Source organism: Rhineura floridana, chromosome 9 (genome assembly GCF_030035675.1).
Source record: "Rhineura floridana isolate rRhiFlo1 chromosome 9, rRhiFlo1.hap2, whole genome shotgun sequence".
In the NCBI taxonomy this organism is placed as follows: Eukaryota; Metazoa; Chordata; class Lepidosauria; order Squamata; family Rhineuridae; genus Rhineura; species Rhineura floridana.
The window spans coordinates 124,182,254-124,208,187 of NC_084488.1; the positions used below are offsets into that span (position 1 = coordinate 124,182,254).

Below are 25,934 nucleotides of genomic sequence, written 5' to 3' on the forward strand. Positions count from 1 at the left end.
TCTCTAGCTCATAGCAGCCAATTGTCCCAAAATAAAAACAAACCTGCAAAGGACTGTCATTTTATTAAATGCTGCTGCAAAACAGGCATAGGGCAAATATACAGCAGCAGAGGCCTAAGGAATCTTACTTCAAATTTTCTCCTTCCAGCTGTAATATTTTAGTTTCCCATCATCAACAAGGAACCCAAATCTTTCCTCACCACAACCACACACGCACAAAAAAGGAAAGAGAAAAGACAGAGCTGGATTTGATGCTGTGTTGCTGCACTGGAACCCTTTTGTGAAAGTGAGGCACCTTAAATCCAACTGGAAGAAAGCTGGAGAGATGCTGCTCTATGTGCACATGGGACACAGACTACCACAACCTAGATGGGATGGGATTTGTCATGTTAAACTGCTGAGGGATTCCTGCTCTTCAGCTAGACGAGGGATCCAGCCTGGTTCCAAGGCCCAGGCACACGAAGGAAGGGGAAATGTGCAATCCTCCCAGCCAAGTGGCGCTCAGCATAACATCCACATTGGCAACTCAACTCCGGAAACAAATTGGCAGGCAGCCACCAACACGGTATCACAGCAGCAGAAGAGGCCTGCCTCTCCTCACTCGCTCCAGGCTGTACTTTTTTCTTTTTTTTGCAGAAGGCCAAGTTCACGTTGCAAGGCCACGTGAGCCATTCCCGGCAGCCTCACATGCGCTTCCCCCTCCGACCTTCCTCCAGAGGACCATTATTTAAACATAAACGCCTCCTCCGCAAAATAACATCCATTGTTTAGTACCGCTTTGACATTTTCAATTGAATGTGCGTGTGTGTGCACATGCTATTGGTTTCTTCCTTCACCATTGCCTTTCCAAAGATCGAAGGAGGAGGGCTTAACTAGCAGCAGGATCTCCAATACGATTTTGCCCAAGAACAGAAAAATTCAGCTTTCATATTTTTTTCAAAGTTTCTAGACCATATTGTTGTTGCTTTTTTATTTTTTTAATAAAGTGACATCCACACTTGTGGTGCTTTGTAAAAGAACAGAAGGCAAGATCCCTGCCCCAGAGCACTTGCAATCTAAAACTGGACACAGGTTTAGATAACAGAGGGAGGGTAAGGAAGGTAGAGGATAGGTAGAAGAATATGGCATTGTTTCAGTTACACATCCTTAAGCTGAGTTGTAGCAGGCTATGGAGAGATGGGGGTATGCCATTTGCTTTAAAGTCTTGTGTACAAGGGCTCTTGGGATCTCAGGTAGCTACATAACATTTCCAGTAGTCAGAGAACAGCACTTCAAACCCCGTCATAATTCCACTGCCCATTCCCAGAGTAGTAGCACATGCAGGATAAATGCAGCAAAATACAGGACATTTCCACCACTTGCCCCATCACATAATTCCTCCTCTCTTCACACAGAATTTGTGTTTCCTTGGGAGCAGCCAGTGTCACAAAGCTATCGAGTCCAACTCCTTCGACTGAAGGTTGGCAACTAGCGGCACCAGAGCCAAATCAGGAGTGAGAAACCTGGTGCCTTCCAGATGATGTTGGACCCCCCCCTAACTCCCATCAACCCCAGCCAGCATGGCCAATGGGCAGGGATGATGGGAGCTGTAGTCCAGCTATATCCAAAGGGCCACAGGGTCCCGTCCGTGCTCTAAATGAACCCACCCATACACTACGCTCAACATCTAAGGCCCTCCTCCAGGTGCCTACTCTGAGGGAAGCTCGGAGGATGGCAACAAGGGAGAGGGCCTTCTCAGTGGTGGCCCCCAAATTATGGAATGACCTCTCTGATAAGGTGCGCGCACCTGGCACCAACGCTGTTAACTTTTCGGCACCAGGTCAAGACTTTCCTCTTCTCCCAGGCATTTTAGCATGTGTTTTAAATTATTTTTTTTTAATTTTTAATTGCGTTTTTAAATTGTTTTTTTGTGTTTTAAAATTTGTATATTTGTTTTTAATGTTTTTAATTGCTGTAAACCGCCCAGAGAGCTTCGGCTATGGGGCTGTATATAAATGTAATAACTAAATAATTGGGCCTCTCATGTGCCAGAGGGATGTAGGTGAGCAGCATGTAGGGGCAGGGGGGGGGGCTTATTGCCTTTCTCAACATATTCCCCCCCTTTGCAAAAAATAAAAAAAAGTTACTGACTAGGATCCCGAACCACCCACTTGCCAAAGAACAACCTGCAAAGAACAACAGGATGCCACAAACAGGTGGATTGTGTCAAGGCACCCTCTGAGATCTTTGCTTAAGCCAGTCTTTGCCAACCTGGTGCCCTCCAAATGTCTTGGGCTATAGCTCCCATCACCCACAGCCACCACATGCCATGAGCCTATGACAGGATAAGCTGACGTTCCACTCCCAGCACTGATCCTCCACAGGCAAAAAGTCCCAGGTTTAATCTCCAGATAGGGCTGAAAGAGCCTCTTGCCTGGAGAGCCACTGCCAGTCAGTGTTGACAACACTGAGCTAGGGACTCATGGTCTGACTCGATATAAATCAGCTTCCCGTATATCTCTTATCTTTGCATTTGCCAGCTGGGGGCCTCCAGGTGTTTGGGACTACAACTCCCATCATCCCTAGCCAGCATGATGGGAGTTGCCATCCAAAACATCTGAAGGGCATCACGTTGGCAAAGGCTGTTTTATCTCTTGAATTCTGGTGAAGACACAGATTGGCTACCAAAAAAAAAAGATAAAAGATTGCACCCCCAGCACTCAGCTCTCTAACTCCTCATTTACTCCAGTTGCAAACTGTGCCTTTATAAAAACGCCCACACTGAGTATGCAGAACAGTATGAGTGATCTGGGTAACTGGGATCCTTGCCCTGGAAGAAACCAGGCTTCCGTTCCAAAATTAAAACATTTCCAGATGTCTTTGCATGTGATGTGCTAAGCCCTCCAGACAGTCTCATATACCCACCATTTGGCACTAGCCTTAGTTTTCCGATTGCCTTGAGAGTAGCCAACACGTGCATTCAAATCAGAGCACGGGGGGGGGGGGTGAACAACCTCATTTAAGCCCACAAGACCCCACCCTTCTCTGTGGTCAGGCCAGGAGCTGGTGAAGATTTCCCCAGGCAGGCTGGCATTCCAGGCATAGTCCTCCCTTTTGTGGATAAAAATGCACTGGTGCGTTAAAATCCAAACGTTAGTCTTTGGAGAGGCATTGCATTACACATTTAGAGACTGCACATGTCTGCTGCACATCTCTCTCACACACGTGCACACATCAGCTCAGCCTTTGCCAGCCTGGCACCCTCCAAATGTTTTAGACTATAACTCCCATCAACCTCAGCAAGCAGATGGCACCAGGTTGTCAAAGGCTACCTCAAAGTGAACATGCAATTGTTTGCATTTTGATCCTCCTTGCAAACGGTGCAGATTTGCAAAAGGTCGCCCCCTTTTTTGTTTGCATCACCCTCTTTTGGTTCCGAGCCGGTCCAAGTGATGAGGGGAGACCTTCTGAAAGCCTCGTCAATTTAAGTATATGCATCAGTCTAACTTTTTAAGGCAAGAGTTTGGCAAGGCTCTGCCACTTTCACTCTGTGGGTCCAAAGAATTTCTTCCAAAAAAAAAAAGAATGCTGCCTTTCAAAAGCAGAGTCTACCCAATACCTTTTGATGTCTGAGGCAGGACAACAAATGGCTGCCCAATCCCACTAGCTCAGTCAAGGTGCATACTAGCCAAGGCCCATCAAGTTATATTAGGTCCTGAGGCAAAAAAGAAAATCACACAAGGATCTCTCTCCTACCCGGCAGTAAAAACAGAGTAAATGTATGTCCAATAATTAACAATTTGCTACTTTTCATGATACTCATAGGCAGCTACCTCATTCTGCCAAATGGTAGGGCAGGAGTGTGTATGGGGGCTTTTTCAACCTGTGGATAACTTTCCAGGGGCTACATGGCTGTTGTGGGTGCGGCCAAGTGCAAAAGTGGGGAGACCAACCAATGGAAGCCACTCTTACCTTTGCATGGTAAGGCTGTATTCTTCCAGCCCCACACATGTCAGAGGTTGATAGGCAGTGGGTGGCACAAGAGGTCAGTGGGGTAGGCCATCGCCAGCATGTCACCTCGCTGCTGAAAAAACTGCACTGGCTGCCCATTAGCTACTGGCTAAGTTCAAGTTTCTGGGTTTGGTGTGCAAAGCCCTATACAGCTTGGGACCAGGATACCTGAAAGACCATCTTATACACCCAGTCCATCACTGCACTCTGCAGGTGAGGGCCTCCTGCAGATATCATCTTATCAGGAAGTCCATTCCACACAACATAGGAAGCAGACCTTTAGTGTGGTGGCACCGACACTTCAGAAGTCCTTCCCCTTAATTATTAGACAGGCGGCATCTCTGTTATCTTTTTGGTGCCTATTGAAGACCTTCCTCTTGCAACAAGCCTTTTAAGTAGTGACCTTATCCCAGTCTGTGTCTGTGTTGGAATTATTTGTTTTATAAAGGTTTTTCTTTTTTAAGATGTTTTTAGTGTTTTATCACTTTTTGTTTGCCACTCTGGGCTCCTTGTGGGAGGAAGGATAGTATGTAAATGTAGTAATAAATAAATAAATATGCTCACACACATCTCGCCACCAGCCTCCACCCGTGCAAGGAAGATGCACAATCACAGCTCAAGGACGTACTCCGGCTAGGCCAAAGCACTCAAGCTAAGGTGTGGAAAAGAGCCAGTGGGCATGGGGCCTAGGGAAAGTCCTGAGCAGTAGACAGAGGGGCCTGGAGGGCTACATTTGCCTTTCTCCCCTGCCTCGATCCGAGGTTGCACACCCCTGCGGTTCTGAACATGACACCTTGGGGCTGCTTTCAAGACCACATTAGGGCCCAACAGCTGCCATGGGGCCGCCTCACAGCGGCAACCATTTTAAATTTCCCACAATGCCCCAACGTGATGCTAAGTTACAAACATTGTGGGAAATTAAAATGGCCACCTGGCACTATCGTCAGGAAAGGCCACAGCCAAATGCCCATCTGTATTTGAGGACCTGTCCTTTGTCAATAACCATTAACACCTGGAGCAGACCACTATTATCTAATTTTCTTGGGGGGGGGGTCTTTTTAGAGCCTAACATCCCCGCTGGATCAGGTCCAGCACTAGGTCCTCACAGTGGTCAACGCAATACCTTTGGGAAGCCCTCAAGCGGGACCAGAATGCAAGAGCACTCTCCCCACTTGCGATCTCCAGTAGCTGATATTCACAGAGGAGTTGAAAGCGGCCTATAAGGCCATCAAGTCCAACCCCCTGCGCAGTGCATTCCCAACAGATGGCTGTCAAGACATACTCCCTCCAGCCCTGGAGGTACAGCATAACCATCAAGGCCAGCAGCCATTGGTAACATTACCCTATGTGAAAACGTAACATCAGCCTTTTGTTTCTATTGCTGAACAACTGATCTGCCCGTCAGTCTCCTAGAAGGCTAGAGCCCAAATCTGAAGAGGCCAAGGCCCACGATTCCCTGCAAGTGTTCCTGAACAGGAAAGGCCTTTGTGTTTCTTGGACTGCTGTTGAGGCCCTGAACAGCTGGAGGGAAGGCTGGAGAGAGAGAGAGGAAACACAAAAGCGCCTGCACGCCAGGAAGAGCTTTGCCAAGGTTTATTTTAAACTTTAACTTTGACGTGAGCAGCCTCAACGCGCCGCCCTTTCCAGGCACGTGTTGAACCGAGTCCAATGTGTGTGTCATGCTGGATTCCCCTAAAACATTGCCAGCAAATCAGGGACACAGCAGAGAGCAGTTTGGCTTTTTGAACTACTTTGGCTAAGCAACATGTACTGTGGCTGGGTGGAGATTTCTTTTTTGCTTCCCAAGGTCTGAGCCACGTGAGCTTCAGTGTATTTGGCAGCGCCGAGTTGTAGGCTAAAGAAATAGGTGCCAAGGAGGCTAGGAATTAAAAACGTGGTGTTGTGTTTGCCTTCAGAAGAAAAAAGCCGTTTAACTTGTTTTTAAAGTTTAAAACTTAAGCAAGAGCTGCAGTTGGGATGCGCTTTAAGGGCTGCTTATTTTAAAGGTTAGCTATACCTCTTCTGGGACAACAGTGCAATCCTAACCATGTCTACTCATAAGCCAGTCTTAATTCAACAGGGTTTGCATTTAAGGGGGTTTATTTAGGCTGGTAGCCTATATACACCTACACGAGAAAATGCTCCACTGGGCTTTGTTATGCGCCTTCAAGTCGATTATGACTTATGGCGACCCTATGAATCGGCAACTTCCAGTAGTATCTGTTGTAAACCACCCTTTTCAGATCTTGTAAATTCAGGTCTGTGGCTCCCTTTATGGAATCAATCCATCTCTTGTTTGGCCTTCCTCTTTTCTTACCCCCTTCTGTTTTCCCCAGCATTATGGTCTTTTCTACTGAATCCTGACTTCTCATGATGTGTGCAAAGTAGGATAACCTGTTTCATCATTTTAGCTTCTAGTGACAGTTCTGGTTTAATTCGTTCTAACACCTAATTTGTCTTTTTCGCAGTCCATGGTATGCGCAAAGCGCTCCTCCACCACATTTCAAATGAGTTGATTTTTCTCTTATCCGTTTTCACTGTCTAACTTTCACCTCCATACATAGAGATTGGGCCCTATTTCTGAGTAAACATGCATAATATTTTGGACTTAAATCCCATTCCCATGTTTATAGATTTGTGACCAATTTGACAATCCTTGTCTCTAATCTCAAAATTAAAGCAGTAGTTTACACAGAATTGCCTCAATGCTTATTGGTACTATCAGCATGTTCCTAGTCCTCATGAAAGTTTGTATTATTTGTAGGATGAAATCTAGGATCCCATATGCAAAGACCAACCAAGATTAAGTACTGTGTATTTCTGTGAGCTATTTTTTTGTGGGATGGGTTTAGTAACATGGCTGTAAGAGCGTAGAAGGTACCGCTCAAAACCTGCCTGGGAGATGCCAGTCTAATTCCAGACAGTCTAAGCAACCGAGGGGTGGGAGGCAACTAGTCCTTGAGTGCATCCAGAAACCAGTACAGCCCAGAAATCCAATCAAGCTTTTTTTTAATATAGTAGGGCCCTGCTTTACGGCGCTTCACTAATGCAGCGGTCTCAATTAGACACAATTAGACTAAAGCCCCACTCATACGGCGCTTGTTCCGCTTTTACGGCGGTTTTCGGGAGTCGCGCACCATTCTATTCAATGTTCTGCTTTTCAGCAGGGGTCCGGAAAGTAACCCGCCGTATGAGTGGGGCCCTACTGTATTAAAGAAAAGTGGGAAGTGGGAGACCAGCAGGTGCAATCAAAAGGCACTAAAGCAGTGCAATCTGTCCAATCCTATACTAGGTGGGCCACAGCCTCTGCCATTGGTCATGCCCAGAGTTTGAAAGATGAAGGTCCATATCACTACTAAAAGTCTTTCGGGCCCAGGTGACTTTGGGCAATGCAACACTGGGCACAGCCAATTGCAAGAAGAGCACGCTGTTCAGCGATGGAGCTTAAAACCTTTTGGAAGTTGGGGGGCAGGACTCTCAGGGATTAACTACTGCCAGAGGTAGCCATTCTTCCCTTTCAGACCACAACCAGGCCTCAGTTTGGGTTCTGCTGTGAAGACCTTCACTTAGAGGCCATGATCGAGGACTAGAGCAACTTATCTTAAGAGACATTCTTAGGGCAATACAACACTGGGCACAGCCCAGAGCAGAATTAGGGACAACAGGTGCAAAAACAAAACACAGTGACAGCCCCCTCTCCCTACTTTCAAGCAGGCGTGACCATCAGTTTGTAAAAGAGACCAGCATGCAACACCTTTTTCTGCAACAACTTAGCAGTTTATTCACTCCCTGATTACACATGACTGCAATGGGGGTGGGGGTGAAGAGTTTAAAAAATACAATTTTTTACCAAACAAAGTGATAACCCATCTTGCATCATCTCTCCCTCCAAACACATTTCAAGCCCAACTGGATTCAACAGCTTTACAGAAAAAGCGAATGGCTGCCCTGATAACAGAAGATCCGTGCATGGACGTAGGCTTCAGGATCGGGAACCACGGGCACACATATGCATACACACACACACACACACAGAGAGAGAGAGAGATGGAACACCATTTCTCTGCGCTGGATCATAGTAGAGCCTTCACTAGAAATGCAAGCTTGGGTGTGGGATCCTAATTGCCCTTTAATTTACTTTAATTGAGTAGCGGCGTCTGGGACAAGCTCAGTGTGGCGTTCACAGTAGAAGGGATGGATCCTGGCTCACACTGGTAAAGGCCAACATGAGGAAGCACAAGAGAGCCACACCCAGTGTATGGTGTCAACCCTCACAACAGGATTCCTGTAGGTCAGCCTTCACCAATCTGGTGCGCTCCAAATATTTTGGAATGCATACAATGCCCCAGCCAGCTCAGGCACATGACACAGGGGCTGACAGAAGCACAGCTGCAGTGGCTTGGGGAGGAGACGGGCATTGTAGTCCCAAACATCTGGAAGGTGCCACATTGGCCAAGGCTGCAGGGTTCATCATACAGTGATGTTGAGGCTTAACACGCATGCATGCACACACACCAGACGTTGCAAGCCACCGTTGTGCAGTAAAGTTTTAAGTCTCCGACACAGACTTTGATGGCACACTCAGAACACCAGATATAAACCTGACAGCAAAAGAGAGCAAGGACCTTACTAATCAGTAGCGTGACAACTAGCTGAAAACACTGGTCCTTTTCCTCTAAACAGAATCACACCACATTCGGAGGCAGGCCTCTTTCCCCACCCCAAATAATCGTGGAATGGGGCTTCTCTTCAGAGCTCCGGGATGATCCCATGCCCACCCCAAAATTTACTAATAATCCTAATACTGAAGCCCCATTGTCTCCTTCCCACCCAATTCAGGGGGCTCTTTTTATACATATGATGGACTCCAATGTCTGAAACAAGGTTTTTTTTCAATGTTTCCTTCACACTCAGAACTTTTGTGACATTTTTGCTGAGTATTCTAGACTCGCTATAAATAAACTGTATTAAAGTATAAAGGACCTTCTATATGTCCCCATGCATCTATCCTCATGCATTGGAAAAGAGAGAGGATTGCTAGAATGGGCTTGCATTAGGATTTTTTTTTTTTTTAAAAGCATGCTAAAAGGAATCTCCATTTTAAAAAACACAAAACTACCGTTCTTACATACATGAATTAAATATAAAATAAATTGGTTCAGAATAAACTGATGGGGGTATTTTTAAAAAACCAAAAAACCCCCCCGTGTTTTCATTTTTAAAAAATCATCAAAATTTTTTTTTTAAGTCCAATAGCTGTAAGTCACTTCCAGGACGTTTAGGATGAGGAAAAAAAATACCCCCCAAGGTATATCCATTCCCTTACCTGTCTTTGTATAAAACCCACAACATGGGAATCAGGGCTTGCTGTGCAAACTGAACATTAAGTGCTTTCCTTCTCCCCCCTTGTTTGGGGCGCGCAACTGAAATGTTTGTATTGTTGACAGTACTGTTAAATACTGTGCACGCCTTTTCAGATTTCAGAAATTGCTACCGGGGGGGGGGAGGGGGAGAAAGAATTAGATTGGGCGATGATTCATTCCATCATTCCTGGAGCTTCTCTGTAAGATATTGCAGTCCTTCCTCACTCTATGGCTGTTAACGCTAGCCTGGCATGGAAGGCTCAGATTTGGAAAGACCATCAACCAGGTGCCAATGGCAAGAGACAACTGGACCCCCCTAAGAGCTCACTTTGGACTTCAGCAGCACAAAGAGCCGATAAAGCCTTGCCCAGTACCTAGGAAAGGGGGTGGAGGGTTGACAGCTAATCCCACTTTACCCAAGGCACCCTGCTCCATCCTCCCGCCCTCCAGATGTTTTTGACTGCAACTTCCCATGCTGATGGGAATGGTAGTCCAAAACATTTGGAGGGCCCCAGGTTGTCAAAGGCTGTCCTAAGGCCAGGCTTGAGAGTTTTGATCCAGAACAAGTTCCTTTGCCTTTTCCCCGCGCCCTGCCTTTAAATTCTCCACCAGCAGTAGAGCAGCCACTGGCTCCACTACAGTGGCAGCAGAGAGATTAAATGCCAGCACCGCAGCCAAGACCCCTGAACCAGGGGACAGATGGTCCAACGCTCAGCACCACAGAGGGTCAAGCCAACAATTGGCCCTGCACTTAGAGGAGGAGGAATATAATTTTGGAAAATGTGTTTTGCTGCAAAATACAGAAAACTCGGGGGCGGGGGAGTTTGCTCCACTTCTTCCCTCTGAATAAGAAAAGGGAATCCAAAATGATGAGCTTCCCACCCACCCCAAATTCCCATCATTTTTGTCATAGCAGCAGAATTGATCAGTCAAAGCAATTTCACCATCTTGATTTGAACACACATCCCAAGACAGGCTGCTCTAGGACCACCACAGGATGGTGTTGAGAAAATTTGTTTTAAAAACACTGGCTAACACAGAACTGTTCTAGTGGGCAGGTTTTGGACTTGCTTTCGAAACACGCATTTGAACCTTCAGCCTTATATGAGAAGGGGTGGGCTAGCCTGTGGCCCCTCTGGATGCCTGCTCCCATCAGCCCCAGCCAGCATGGGCAAGAGTCAGGAAAGCAGAGACCATGCAGTCCAATGCCATTGGGAAGGGTCACAGGTTCCCCAGCCCTGAGTGAGAACACCTGGGCAGGTGGGCCTGTTGTGTAAGGAAACTTCTCTCAGTGGTACACCTGGGGGTGGGGTCGGGGAAAGAGGAAAAAACCTGCCCCTCTCCAAGCACACCTGGCCTCCACAATCCTCACAGCCAAGCAGACAGGCCATTCAAAACAGGTCACCTGGCTCACCTTCGACCAAGACAAATCACACGCACACAGGCAACATTCACAACCTCGATGCTGTTCCCCAGACAGTCCATGCAGCAAGATTCCTTGCACTACTAGAGTGGACGTTCCCAATAGCTGCCTAGTTTTCCTCCCCGTCCAAGAAAGGCGTTGACGAGCCGGAGGAAGGAGACTCTCCCAAGTCAGGTCACGCCTTGATGAAAGTTTCCGACACAGACTTCCAGGGTTCCTAGTGTTTCCCCGGTCCAAACAGAACAGCCCCTCCAAAGAAACCCAAGTCACAGAGGAAGATTCACAGCATTGAGTTGGGTTCCAGCCTGCTGGAGCCAGAGGTATCATTATTGTTGGAGTAGTTGTTAAGACAAAGCAGTTGTGGGTCTTTCTCCCCCCCCCCCGCCGTTTTTCCATAGCTCAAAGTCTCCAAAAAGGAACGTGCACAGCAGGAAGGAAAAAAAGCAATTGTTTTTCTGTGCTGTGGAAGTCTGCTCCAGATAAGTGTGGTGAAAAAACAGCTCTCTCCTTGACATTTGCAACCCCCAAACCAATCCCTCCCCCTCCCCCTCCGCCTCTTAGAAGTTCTTGAGGCGACTGTAGAGCTCCCGCTTGCTCTTCTCCCCGGCCCAAGTGCGGCTTTTCAGGCGGAAGGTGCGAAGGTCCTCCTTGAAATCCTTGTGGTGCATCGGACGGTAGTTCTGGGGTTCACAGTGCATCTGGTTTGTTGGGGGGGCAAGGAGGAGAAAAAGAAAACAGGTTAAATGAAGGCCCCCTGTCAACTTGAGAAAGACATCTAAGAGTAACCCCCAGTAAGTTTTAAATTTGGTTTGCATCTTAAACCGAGAGTCTATGTATCTCCGATAACATCTGTGCAAATAGCTGTATTTGCAATGGCCTACGGCTACATGCAATGAATATTTATTGGATTGCTCAGGTCTTTCTTTAAAGCCCTAAATGGCTTGGGCCCAGAATACCAACAGGACTGGATTCTCTCATACCAGTCTGTCACCTGCTTAAGAACAAGTGGAAAGGCCCATCTGCCCATCCCACCTATGGGGAACGTGCAACCAGCTGTGGCAGGAGACATGGATTCCTCAGTGGTTGCATCAAACCTGTGGGATCCCTTTCCAAATAGGCTTTTAACAATCTTACTCTGATTTGTAAAGAAATTCTCTCCCTGCCCCTTATTTCAGCAACCTTTTGCACAGCCGGACAGAAAGTCTTTAAAAAAATCCAAAATTTGTTTTTAATCTGTTCTGTCTCCACTGTACTTCATTTTATAGTGTGGTGTAATGATTTTATTTATTATTATTTAAGGCATTTATATATCGCTTTTCAGAAAGACTTCACAAAGCGGTTTACATGAAATTATTACAACAGTAAGTAATATTTTTTTTAAAGCAGTTACAATAAAAAGGAAGAGACAGATCCTTTAGGAAGAATCTGTTCCTGCTTCTTCTCATCTCCCCTTGGGTCAGGTCAAGGTGGTTCTACTGCAGATGCCCCTGTGGTGACAACTGGGGAAGGGAGTTGCATGTGCACCACCCTGAGGATGACTTGCAGCATTAAAAGGGTGGGATAAAAGTTTTCATCACAAGACTAATATCATCATAGTAGGTATGCTGGTGACAGGTGCAAAAAGGTCCAGGCTCAATCTCCAGGTAGGCCTTAAACCCTGGAGTGCCACTGCTAGTACTGAGCTAGATGGACCAAGAGTCCAATTCCGTGTACGTTCTTATGTTAGTGCCAGAGGAGTTGACTTCCCACAGCTGCAGGCCTGCAGAGCGACCAAGCTGCTCCCGAGTTTATCCTAGCTCTGTTTTAACATCCTGCCCAATGAAGAGTGAAGGGGATCTCGTGCCCACTAAGCTTTTGTGACACTGTAGTCAGTTCTATATAGGATGGCCTTAACTCTGGATTTTGGACTCTTGGCTACTGCAATAAAAACAATTCATGTATTTTGGGGGGTGGAGGGACGGGGGCGAAGAGGGCTTCAGCTCAGTAGCAGAGCATCTGCTTTGCATGCAGAAGGTCCCAGGTTCAACCCTTGACCTGGCGGTAGGGCTGGGAACAGCCCCGGCCTGAAATCCTGGAAGGGTTCTGCCAATCAGTATCGTGCTTTGTTGTTATGTGCCTTCAACTTGATTACGGCTTATGGTGACCCCATGAATCAGCAACCTCCAAGAGCATCTGTCATGAACCACCCTGTTCAGATCTTGTAAGGTCAGGTCTGTGGCTTCCTTTATGGTATCAAGCCATCTCTTGTTTGGCCTTCCTCTTTTTCTACTCCCTTCTGTTTTCCCCAGCGAATCATGTCTTCTCTTTATGTGTCCAAAGTATGATAACCTCAGTTTCATCATTTTAGCTCCTAGTGACAGTTCTGGTTTAGTGTGTTCTAACACCCAATGATTAGTCTTCTTCACAGTCCATGGTATCCGCAAAGCTCTCCTCCAGCACCACATTTCAAATGAGTTGATTTTTCTCTTATCCACTTTTTTCACTGTCCAACTTTCACATCCATACATAGAGATTGGCAATACCATGGTCTGAATGATCCTGACTTTGGTGTTCAGTGATACATCTTTGCATTTGAGGACCTTTTCTAGTTTTCTCCAAATGTCCAAGACGGCTTAAAAGCACAGAGCTGCGTATTTCCCTGCTAGTAAGTAGCTCATTCTATTAAGCAGCATGCAATGCCCAGCAGAGGCAAGGTCTCCGGGTATCAAATTAATAACGGTTAGTTCATACATGTAAAATTTAAGTAAGGGGTCAAAGTAGCTGGGGCTATGCCAGCAAAACACAGTCTCCCAACTGACTCCACCCCAAACACCGAGCTTTCCTGGATCAGACCCAAGACAGGTCTTTCTAGTCCAGACTTCCCCAACCTAGAGCTCTCTGGGTGTTTTGGGTGCTGAAACACCAAGCAGACATCAGGCACTGTATGCAACAAGAGACTCCTCCCCAACCCCAACATTGACTCACTTGATATTGTGGGAAAAATTCTTTATAGCCTCCTTTCAAGACATACAGCTCAGGATAGTATAGAAAAGGGTAATCGTTGCACGCTCTGTCTTTTTCCCTGACAAAACGGCACCTTTGAAAAGAGGGGGGAAGGGAACAGATTGAACACTCACCATTTTAAATACGTATCTGTTACACAAGAGGTTTCTGGACATCAAATGACTAAAAGGAGATTTCAATGTCAAGTCTACAGTCCTCAAGGGAAAATTTGAAATGTGCAGGAAGGAAGAGCTTTAGCTTGTGGTGCTGGTGGCTGGGGCCACCTCTGCCGCAAAGCTCTTATCCAGTGTCCCTGAAGTCTCATCCTACATTTTCCCCAGCACTAGCCATCCCTATCATCCCCACCTGTCTTTTTCAATCAGACTGTTTCTGCAAAAACGCACCCAATACAAGCAGAAAATACATTCAGACAACCTTATTATCTAGGGACAATCACTGCAAGTCAGATATCCACATGTCGCCTCGCTATTGTCCAAGAAACAATGAATGCACTGAAAACAGTATCTGAATCTAGCTTTTGCAGCGTAAGCGGTGAAGCGATTTAGAGGCCTGGTTCGCGTAAAACACTAAACCATGGTTTATTAAATTATTATTCACTAAACCATGGTTTATCTTTCTGTGTGAACCCAACCAGCTTAACTATGGTTTATTACTTATGGTTAAATGTCATTCATTAACCAAGGTTGCAGTTTATTTATAAATCTTAGTTAACACATTAACTATAGCTTGGCATTACATGCAAACCTGGATCTCCTCCTCAACTACAGTTAAGGAGCCATCACTGCCAAAAATAGCCACATGTGCAGAGCAGCAAAAAATTCAAACTACTCTCAAAGCCCAGCTGTTCTTGCTGGTGCTAGTAACTAATCTCTGACATAATAAGGCTTACATGATCATCAGTCAGACACCTCAGTGCTGACCATGGTTCAGCATTATGAGAAAGCCAGACCAGTTCCTAAAAAGTAAGGCAACTTCAGAGTTTGAATTAAAAATGGAAGCATGCCCTTGAATTAAAAAAAAAAAAAAGACAGTTTCCTGGAAAGCTTGCTTAGGATGACAGGCCAAGAGCATGCTTCTTGCAAGGCACCCTGGGACTGCAGAGCTGAAGGGAAAGAGTATGGCCTCTGCCACTGGCCGGCCAACTTCCCTCCAAGAATCACTGGGAGGCGTCACCCCTGTAACTCCTTCATGCCCAGGGAAAAACCAACATGACCCCCTCCATCAGAGAGGCAAGATGCAGCTGCAGAGAGCTGCTCTCCTCAACTCTGCCAGGAAGAACACTCGTCTTGAGCTCTGCCCTGAGATTACAGAAGTGAGCCAAGGAAGACAGAAAAGTCTGCTTTGCAGCCTTTGAAACAACTCCTGAAGCTGCAGACAGCCAAACAAACAAACTCTTTTGCTGTTTCCCCTGCTGGGGAAGGCCCACTGCTGGCCATCCGGTCTGGGAGAAACAGCCCACTCCCTGTCAGGTGTTTAAACTCTCCCCACAGAAAATTGGATGGACACACCCAAGCACAGAGCTCCCTCTACAGCAGCCTTCGCCAACCTGGTGCCCCCCACGTGGTTTCAGACTACAACTCCCATCAGCCCCAGCCAACACATCCATGCTGGCTGAGGTTGGAGGGAGTTGTAATCCAGAACAGCTGGAGGGCACCGTGCTGGCCAAGACCGCTCTCCAGCCTCTTCCTGGACTGGACTGTGACAGCAGTTCCTCCCGGAAAGGCACAAGCAGATTTGACAAGCATTTTTTTTGGGGGGGGGGGGAGGTGGGCTCCAGAAGGAGAAGCAGCAGCAAATAACTTACATCCTGGGACCCCTCTCAGAGGAGAACTCGCAGTGGAAGACAACGATCACCCTCTTCGCCGAGTCAAACGGCACAAGCGGCTTTCTGAGAAAGAACTCTTCCACGTCTTTTTCCAAGGGGAGATTAACAGCACCCTGGACAGAAAGGCAGGCACAAGATTGATCCATCAAATAAAAGCATTACAATAGCTCTTTGCCAATCAGCTCCTTCCCCTCCACGGCTTCACCAACAGGTGTCCAAATGCACCCTTTCAATATGAGCATGCAACCACACGAGTGAGATGTGGGAATCAGAACAAAGGTTTGTGTGAAATGAGTAGAAACGTGATCTCTCATGGCCAGCTGGTGTGTCTTTAACATGATGCATTTCCACTTGAAGACTTTATTGACAATGCTTAATGACAGTCAAGCGAGGTGTATGGATGTACTCGCCAGCAATTAGCTAGCCCAGGAGAAGAGAGAGAATGGCACGAGCGCACACACGCTGCGTTTAATCCTTTGCCAGGACAGTTGAAATTCCATCAGAGTCCAGTTTAATTAATCTAGCTGCTACAGAATTGGAGCCGCCCTCAGCACAAAGAAGAAAAGAGGCCCAGGACTGACCATGATGTGCCCTCCTTCATATTCGTATGGGTATCTGCAGTCCGCGATCACACAGTTCTCAATGAGGTTGCTGAACTGACCGGTCAGCACGGCCACCATCTGTGGGCAAAGAGGACATTTAAAAAAACTCACATACAGAGTTGCCTGATACTCATGTTCTTTATCTTGCACCGGAGACATGGAAGGGGGAGTCTATCCTGGGTCCGTGGCCTGGAAGAGGGGTGGCTGGGGCTCCCCCCCCCGCCAGATCACAAGGACACACTTGGAGGCTTGGGCCGGACAGCTGAAGAAGAGGCCCTCCCTTTGTCTCCCACCCAAACCATCCTGTTTTGGAATTTGTAAACAGCCGCGACGTGATGCAAGCCCCTTAGACAGGGGAAAACAACGTGACAAGGTCTTCACTGAAGGCGGCGGCCCGTCGTTGCTGAGAGCACAGCCGCAGATGCCACTGGCCACCTGAGTGTGTGTGGAAAGTGATGCTGAACTTGCTTGCTTACCACTTCGGGAGAGATGTACTTGAGATCCTGATGCTTCCCTTCCACTGTTTGCAAAACATAAGCCTGGAGCGGAGAGCGTAAGGGACAAATCAAAAACCGCTCCTGCGGAGTCATCCATTGCAAGAGCACTCTCTACCCCTTAGCTTAAGCCTAACAGCATAAGGAGAGCCGGCTGGATCACGCCCATCATCGTCCAGCATCCTGTCCTCACAGTGGCCAACTAGATGCCCCAATGGGAAGCCCGCAAGCAGGACTGAGTGCAAGAACACTCTCCCCTCCTGTGGCTACTGGCAACTGGTATTCAGAAGCACGTTGCCTCCGACTACGGAGACAGAGCAAAGCCATCACGGCTAGTAGCCATCGATAGCCTTTACCTCCCTGAATTTGTCTAACCCTCTTTTACAGCCATCCAAGGCGGCAGCCATCACAGCCTCTTGTGGGAGGGGGTTCCATAGTTTAACTACGCGCTGTGCCCTTCAGCTCAGCGTCCCCAGGGGCACGTGAGGCCACCCCTTGAACTGCCACTGCAGCGGGTACCTTCGAGAAGTCTCCAATCAGCTCCCTGTGGTCGTTGTCCAAGATGCTTGCAATCTCGCTGGAGCAGCAGGAGTGTGAGCGAACCTGCCGTGGCTTCTGGGAGAGGCAGAGAGAAAAGGGGCCTTGTGAGAGATGCTGGGTGGCTGGGACCAGGTGGCAGAACCCAGCAGCTTCTTAAGACCGACCAGAGACTCCTGCCTGAGCCCAAGCAGCTGGATTTGGGGGGGATCCTTCTGTGCTGCGCCCAGCACCTTGCCCCAATGCCACCCTCTCCATCTCCAGGATTCCCAATTGCCTTCTTTTGCTCCTCCCTGAATCCACAATAAAGGCCCCGCCCGCACTACACATCTAAAGCAGTACCAGACCACTTTAAACAGCCGTGGCTTCTCCCCCCCCCCAAAAGAATCCTGGGAACTGTAGTTTGAAAGGTGCCAAAAGTTGTTTGAGGCCCCTGTTCCCCTCATGGAGCGACAGTTCCCAGAGTTCCCCGGGAAGAGGGACTTACTGTTTAAACAACTCTGAGAACTGTGTCTCTGTGAGGGGAATATGGAGTCAACTCTCAGCACCCTTCACTAGCTACAATTCACAGGATACTTTTGGGGGAAGCTGTGCCTATTTAAAGTGGCAACCCTAGTGCTTTAGATCTAGTGCAGATGGGGCCAAAGAGTCCGAAATGGTCATTTGCTGAAGGAGCCCCCGGATATTCTGCAAAACCTCCACGGGAGCTAGTTTTAAGAGCTGGAGGCCTGAAGGTGCTCCCGTGTGCACAACGAAGTCAGGCAAGCAGGCCAGGGAACCTTTGACCCTCCAGGTTTTGCTGAACTACATTTCCCATCGGTCCCAGCAAGCACGGCCAATGGTTGCCCACACCTAGAGTAAGGAGTCACTCTGGCAGACTTGAGCATCAAACAGCCCATTGCCCCCCCTCCACCCGACCAGTAGCCCATTTCCCCCCCAAAAATATATACCGGCTCCTCTGCTTTCTCCACAATGGTGCTGCCAGCCAGGCTCTTCCGCCTCTTGGTTTTCACCGGCGTCTCTCTGTCCTGGGGCCGGTCCAGCCGTTTTAGGATGGGCCTGATGACGGCGCTGGGCATGGACGGAGAGCGGAAAAGACGGCGGCATTTCCCGGCCTCCACTGGGGTCTGCTACAATTTGGGGCAAGGGGAGACAGAAGGAAACTGTGATATTCCAACCAGGCTCTGCTTACCACTTGAGAAGGGGGCCTGTCATGACTACTTTTTATTGACACAGATCTTTTTGCCCATTCTATGGCCTCTGCCCAGGATGGAGAACATGTGCCTCTCCAGATATTGCTGGACTCCCCAGAAGACAGTGTGGCCAGTGGTCAGAGACAACGATGATGAGGCTTGGGAATCCAGCAGTCTCCAGAGGGCCCCAGGTTCCCCAGCCAAGTTGGGTCCTGCTCTTGGCAAACATCTTGCATTTTTCATTTGACACAGAATTACCCGACAGCAATTTAAAACGATGCTATCTTACAAAATGACAAAAATCCAACTAGACGCTTCATGTGGCCTCCACAAAAAGAGGGAAAGGTATCAAGTCAGGCATTTTAGGAAATGCTGTAGGTCAGGCGTGGGGAACCTTTGGCCCTCCAGATGTTGCAGAACTACAACTCCCATCATCCCTGGCCACGCTTGCTGGGGCTGCTGCAAGTTGTAGTTCAGCAACATCTGGAGGGCCAAAGGTTCCCCACGCCTGATGTAGCTTAGGAGTAAATGTTTGAGACACAGCAAATCTCCACAGCTGCTCATTAGTCCACCCACATCAACAGGGCTTGAAATTAACTCATCTTTTCCTCATATGTTAAGACAGCCTTTGCCATCCTGGTGCCCTCCATCTAGGAAACACCAGGTTGGCAAAGGCCAAAGTAGGGTCTGTGATGTAGACAACTCCTGAAACCAGATACAGAATGGCCTCTTGATGCGTCTTAATCTTAATCCACATCTGCCAAGGACCTAGTTCTCTCTCAGTCTGAAATGGTGCAATCCAGGCAGAGCCCAAGGCAGAGGGGGCCGCGTGGCAGAATGCTCCTCCATACCCAAGTCACAATAATCCCTCCACAGAGAAAATAAACATGTCATGGAGAAATCTAGACTACTTTGCGCATTTTCCACATGCAGAGAAGCCGTTTTGTTTTGAGATGAAGGAGCATTAAAGGCACGCAAACCCAAACCCAAACCCACTTTCTCCGCTCCATGCATAATATTATACACCTCTATCATGCGCTCCCCCTCACCTTTTCCATAAATGTTGTAATCTTTCCTCATAGGGAAGCTGCTCCAGCCCCCTGATCATTTCCAGCTGCTCTTTTCTAGCTCTACTGAAGCGCAGCAACCTAACTCCATGGAGAGGCGCACACTGAACTCTGCCTGCTCTAGGCGGAAATGCAAGAGATGCAGCCATTCACTTCCAGCCAGGGAGGTTTAAGGTTGCTTCTGCAAGGAGGAGGTGGCAGCTACTGCTTGTTGCAATACACCCTCGCTCACTCCCACAAAATGCATTTCATGTACTAACTAAATCAGGTGCAGATCGCTATCCTGGCTTCAAGCGAGTCAGACCGCTGGTCCATCTAGGGACATTCCCAGCCGTACCTGGAGATGCCAGGGATTGAACCTGGGACCTTCCACGTAACGCAGAGCCCTGGGCTACAGTGCTCCTCCCTGAACAGACAGAGGGCAAAGTTAGCTATGAAGGAGTCAACCTTATTCTAAGACTCTGCCTGGCTCTCTTTGCAATATCAAGGTTAAGGCCGGAATGCAAAGAGACGATGCTTCCCTAGCTTAACCTGAACAGAAGGAGAGCTTTGGGCAAAAAGCCTCTCAAGCACCCCACAGCATCCTCCAGAGGTGGTCTCCCTCCTCCTCTGCGCTTGCAGGAGAATGACAGGTGCAGAGCAACTGGCAGGGTGGTCAGGTGACCAGCAGCCCCACAAGGACTGGGGGCCCAGGTTGCAGCACCCCTGGCTTGTCTGCTCCCAGTTGCTGCTCTTGGGAAAGGAAATGAGGGATCTGGAGGGGAAAGAACACAGGCAAGTGGAACAGGAGGTGGGTGGCGACCCCTTGCAATATCACTTTTGCACAGCCACTCCTGCACCCTAACGTTTCCTTCTTAAAATGCCAACCCACTCACTAATCCAGGACCCAGCCTGCAGCCACTACAGATAGTCAAGTCACCCACAGAAGGAAGGTGTGTGTGTGTTAAGAAGGCACTCTCTCAACATACCATGCTAGACTCATCTTCCTTTCTCATCAGTGGGGCCATCAGCAAGTTCTGCATACCCAGTGGGACGTCTGCATCGCCCTGGAAAAGGGAAGGGAAGAGCCATTCACTCAAGTGGGGGTGGTAAGGGAAGCCGTGAACAGACCCCACCCCAAACGGGCAGCAACGGAGCAGAGGGAGGCGTCCCACCATCCCCTGGCAAGAAAGGTTGGAGGGCGGAAAAAGCTTGACTGCAACAGGCAAAGATGCGCATTGAGGCGGATGGACCTAGCTATAGGGCAGACAGCCGGTGGAGAAAGCCAGCAGGTTACCAGTGATTGCTTGGTGCAAGGCCCAAGATCACTACACAGTTCCTCTCTGCATCGACCAGAATTATATTGGGATCTTCACAGAAGGCATCCTGGCAAGTCCAGGGCATTTTAAAAAGGCAGCATCGAACACTTCACAGCTTGCTAAACGGCGTGTTAAGATACTATTACTATTTACTACATTTATACCCCGCCTTTCTTTTCATTATTGAAACCCAAGGCGGCTTCCATGTGATTCCCAGGCGGTCTCCCATCCAGGCAGTGGCCACACCTGACCCTGCTTCGCTTCAGCAGGGAGCTGGCCTTGCGGGCCTTCAGACCACAGCCTGGGTAGCACTACACCACAGTTAGGAAACAGCATTGCCACAGTGATTGCTCTTGTGAAATGGGCTTGATCTCTCTCTCTCTCTGTTTTAGGAACAGAGGAAGTTGCCTTAGACACCAGCTCAGGCCACTCGTCTGTCTAGCCCATTTGTCATCTACGCTGTCTGGCTCGCCAGGATTTCAGACCAGGGATATTCAGAGCCCTACCTGGAGATGTTGCCAGGGACTGACTCTGGAACCCTCTGCAGAAAAAAACTGCGGCTCTACCATGGAACTACAGCCTTTTCATCTCAGCTTTCTCCGCCCTGGGCTCAACGCACAGATGTGGCAACCCCTAGCACTACATGCCCCTCTCAGCCCTATGTTTAGAAAATAAAAGGTCTGTGTTCCCCCATATTTTTGTTTACTTATTAAACTTGTCAAAATGCCAAGGAATAAAAGGATGTTAAAAGATTGCAAACGCAAAGGATTTAAAGGAAAATTTAGCAGCAGACTTTAAAAGCTTGGGAGAACGAGAAGGGGCTCGCTCGTGCTGATTACACATTAAAGTAGGTGGCAGGTGAATCTCTCTGCGATAGGCACGCCGTAAGAGATGGGGCCGCCACTTGTGAGGCCCTTGTAGCCGCCTGCCATGTCGCAGCCGACATATGCCTACAGAAAAGGGGTGATCCTTCAGATACTCTGGTCCAAAGCTGTAAAGTGCTTTTAGAAGCCAGAACTAGCACTTTGCATTGGGCGCCAGAAACGGATCAGGAGCCAATTCAGGTATGCTTGTACAGCCCCAAGTACAACACATTACGGTAATCTGGTAAGGCTAAAAAAACCCACGCCTCTGATCAAGCTAGTGCTAGTCCACAAATGCATCTGCCACAAGACCTGAGAGGCATAGTGGTTAGAGCACAGAATTAGAGCCTGGGAGACCAGGATTCAAATCCCCTCTCAGCCATGAAGCTCACTGGGCAACCTTGGGCCAGCCATCATCTCTCAGTGTAACGTACTTTGCAGGGCTGTTGTGAGGATGAAATGGGGAGAGGGAGAACTACATGTGCCACCTTCAGCTCCTTGGAGGAAGGGTGGGATATAAACGTAATAAACAAAATAAAGACTCAGACCACAGAGGGTTGCTTCCCTAGGCTTTAAAAACATTTCAACAAACACATTTCCTGTGAATCCAGGACTGCACAAGTATAGAATGCGATGCACAAGACAGAACTCAAGGTCCTGGCAATCTCAGTATTACTCATTCACTCACACAAACAAAAAGAGGTTTTCGGCAACTACCCCTGGACACAATGATGAGTTTTCAGAAACGGAAGAGATGGAACTACCACCTAATGCTAGGGGTGCAACTTAACATGTTTTGCTAGAAGGGAGAGGGTGACAAGCCTCGCTGCACAATCAAAACGTTTTGCCATTCTGAACACAGCAAACAAATCAGAGCCAATCATTCCAAAAAGGTGGCAAAGGGATAAAGCACATCAGAATAAATAAAACAAGTAATGAATATATCAATATAAACATAAATGTGTTTGGATGCTTAAATATAACATACATTCACACACAACTGAAAAAACCTTGGGAGAAAAAAATAAAATTTACATGTATTATATCCTGAAAAATGAAATGGGCTGCCTTCAAGTTGATTCTGACTTATGGCTTCCCTATGAATGGGGTTTTCATGGTAAGCGGTATTCAGAGGGGGTTTCCCATCGCCTCCCTCTGAGGCTGAGGGGCGGAGACTGTCCCAAGGTCACCCAGTGAGCTTCATGGCTGTGTGGGGATTCGAACCCTGGTCTCCCAGGTTGTAGCCCAACACTCTCATCACTACACCACACTGGCTCTCGTATTATATCCTAATGTTGCCATATATGTGCAGATTGTCTACACACACACATGTGGGGGGAAATAGTGTGATTTTAAACACTGGATCTATAAACAACAGGCAAATGATTTATATACTGAATATTCAGAATTTTAGTTCATATCGAACTATATATATATATATATATTGTGTACTGATTCTGCATAGTAATTATTAAAAATAAATTTTAAAAAGGAAGGAAAAAACACAGCGGAAGAGTTGGACACTTTCTGATATAAAGGTTTTAGGTTCCTTGCTCATGATTTTCCAAGAAGAACAACCACCCCAGCTTCATCTCCCTTTAAGGAAACCTAAGACAGTTTGTCTTGGGTGCAGCATTCAGCTTACAAGAAGGATAAAATCTAAATACAACCTTGATTTGCTTGTAAGTATAATAACAACAATAATGGAATGCTCAAAATATATGTAGCTCCTGGCAGCCTTGGCTAGCCTCGGCCCTACAACTGTTTTGGACTCCAACCGTGCTGGAAAGAGCCCAAATGACAGAGGCCCAGTTGGGGGGGGGGGAAGGTAAGGAGGCTCCACTAAGCACAACTAGCCTTTTAGGCTTTCAACAAGCCTTTTAGGTTGAGACCTATCCCAGTCTGCGTCTGTGTGAGAATTGCTTAATATGTTTTTTAATAATGTTTTTAACCCTTTTTTAAAGTTCTTTTTCCCTAAATGGTTTTAACTCTGTTTTGTTTTAATGTATTTTAAGATCTGTTTTTATGATGTTTTAAAGTGTTTTTAGCACTTTGTTTGCCACCCTGGGCTCCTGCTGGGAGGAAGGGCGGGATAGAAATCAAATAATAAACAAAGAAATAAACTGCCAGTGCCTTGCTCTTTATGATCCTCCGTGGCACAGAGTGGTAAGCAGCAGTAACGCAGCTGAAGCTCTGCTCACGGCCGGAGTTCGATTACAACGGAAGGAGGAAGTCGAATCTCTGGTAAAAGGGGTCGAGGTCCACTCAGCCTTCCATCCATCCGTGGTCGGTAAAATGAGTACTTGGCATATGCTGGGGGGTAAAGTAAGGCCGGATCGCACCCCATATATACGGTCTGCCTAGTAAACGTCGCAAGACGTCACCCTAAGAGTCAGAAACGACTCGCACTATAAGTGCGGGGACACCTTTACCTTTTTGCCTTGCTCTTGGTACAGCTCTTTCCTGTCAAAAAGTCTAACAAACAGGAAACTAGAATTGTAAATTAGTTTTGTTATTTGTGTCGGAGGTGGAGAATAAGCAGTATGTCGCTCGTTGCACGCAGCCACAAAAAAGGCAGCAGAACTGATGATACGGACTGATGTTTGCACAATAACCTGTATGAGTTAAACTGCAATGCCAACCAGGCTTACATGGAAATCTCCCCCATTAAAACCTACTCCCAAAAGTCAGTCTTGCTGGGATTGCTGCTCAAGCAGACGGAGTTTTGCTTTCCCTGGTGCAGGATAGGGTTATAAAAGCCAACTGCATGCACCCCCACCCCACTTTAATCACCTGCAGGAGATCACTGCCCCCCCCCAACACAATCCTTACTTTCAATTCTTCATCCAGGATTTCCAAAAACCCATCATCTTCATCTTTGTCAGTCATGAAGTAGGCCAAGGAGGAGCAGCGGAGGTAGACTCGGTTCTCGGACGTGGGGCTCACATTCTCCTTCTCTGGACTGCAATACTGAAGGGGGGGGAAGGGAAGAGCAAATTGTGAGAAGAGCCAAGCACAGTCAAGATGTTATGTATTTATTTGAAGCACTTGTACTCCACCCCGCTTTAGCTAAGGCATTTCCCAGAGTGGATTATTATGGCATAGCCCTTGGATTTATAATCTTAAAAAGACATGGCACACGAGGAAAAGAGACTGGAGGGAGGAGGAAAACATGCAACAGTGAAAGACATGAAAATGGGGGTTGAGGGGGAGAGAGAGACCTGATCGGAGGCAGTGCTGAAACTGAAGCCTGCTGTACCCACTCTCCTTTTAAGAGGACTATTTTTTATTTTAATACATTATCCTGGCTTTCTTCCATCGTGGAACCCAAGGCAGCATATATGCAATTCCCAGGAGATTTCCCACCCAGGAACTGACTAAGCTCACCTTCAGCAAGGTGGTCTCATCAGGTGCCTTCAGACCCTACCATGGGATTACTGATTTGCTGCAAAACTTGTCGGGGAGGAGGTGGGAGAGAGAAAGAACATAACTCTCCCACTCGCTCACCAATCCATGCCCACCAACTAAACCAGTAGTCTACCCTCTTCATGAAGGGTCCCAAAAAACACTTAAATGCAAATGACTTAAGTGAGTTGTTTCCATTAATATCCGTGGGTCTACTTCAAGCAGGACTAACACTGCATATAACCCTTTATACACTGTGGGAAAGTAGAGTAAGGCCCCATCCACACCATACATTTAAAGCAGCATCATACCACTTTAAACAGTCATGGCTTCCCCCAAAAGAATCCTGGGAAATGAAGTTTGTGATTGATTGATTGCATGTGTATACACATGCTACGTACTGCCTTCAAGTCGATTCCGACTTATGGCAACGCTAGGAATAGGGTTTTCCTGAGGCTGAGAGGAAGTGACTGGCCCAAGGTAACCCAGTGAGCTTCACGGCTATGTGGGGATTTGAACCCTGGTCTCCCAGGTCGTAGTCCAACAGGTTTAACCACTACACCACACTGGCTCTCACACATGCTAAAATGCCTGGGTGAAGAGGAAAGTCTTGGCCTGGTGCTGAAGAGATAACAGTGTTGGTGCCAGGGGCACCTCATCAAGGAAATGTTTGTTAAAGGTGCTTAGGAAATCCCATTCATCACACAGAGCTACAATTTCCAGCGCTCCCTATGAACAGGATTTTTATTTTGTTTTTTACATTTTTTAAAATTTGATATTTTAATAATAACAGATTGCTAAACCACTCTGGGAGTTGTAGCTCTATGAGGGAAATAGGGATCTCCTAACAACTGTCAGCACCAGAAAACAA

At 47.5% G+C, this 25,934-nt stretch overlaps 1 protein-coding gene across 1 annotated transcript in view; it reads right to left on the reverse strand.

Annotated features, from left to right (window-relative positions):
• Positions 1 to 7,745: 7,745 nt before the first annotated feature.
• Positions 7,746 to 25,934, reverse strand: part of CDC25B (cell division cycle 25B) — a 36,457-nt gene continuing 18,268 nt past the window's right edge. Inside the window, exons 8-16 of the mRNA XM_061583629.1 lie at positions 24,491 to 24,628; positions 20,466 to 20,543; positions 18,188 to 18,367; positions 17,220 to 17,315; positions 16,683 to 16,745; positions 16,186 to 16,284; positions 15,584 to 15,717; positions 13,741 to 13,852; positions 7,746 to 11,474 (exon numbers count right to left, since the gene is read on the reverse strand). Of these exons, the coding sequence (XP_061439613.1) occupies positions 11,334 to 11,474; positions 13,741 to 13,852; positions 15,584 to 15,717; positions 16,186 to 16,284; positions 16,683 to 16,745; positions 17,220 to 17,315; positions 18,188 to 18,367; positions 20,466 to 20,543; positions 24,491 to 24,628 (1,041 nt within the window). The 3' untranslated portion in view covers positions 7,746 to 11,333. The remainder of the gene's footprint in view (positions 11,475 to 13,740; positions 13,853 to 15,583; positions 15,718 to 16,185; positions 16,285 to 16,682; positions 16,746 to 17,219; positions 17,316 to 18,187; positions 18,368 to 20,465; positions 20,544 to 24,490; positions 24,629 to 25,934) is intronic.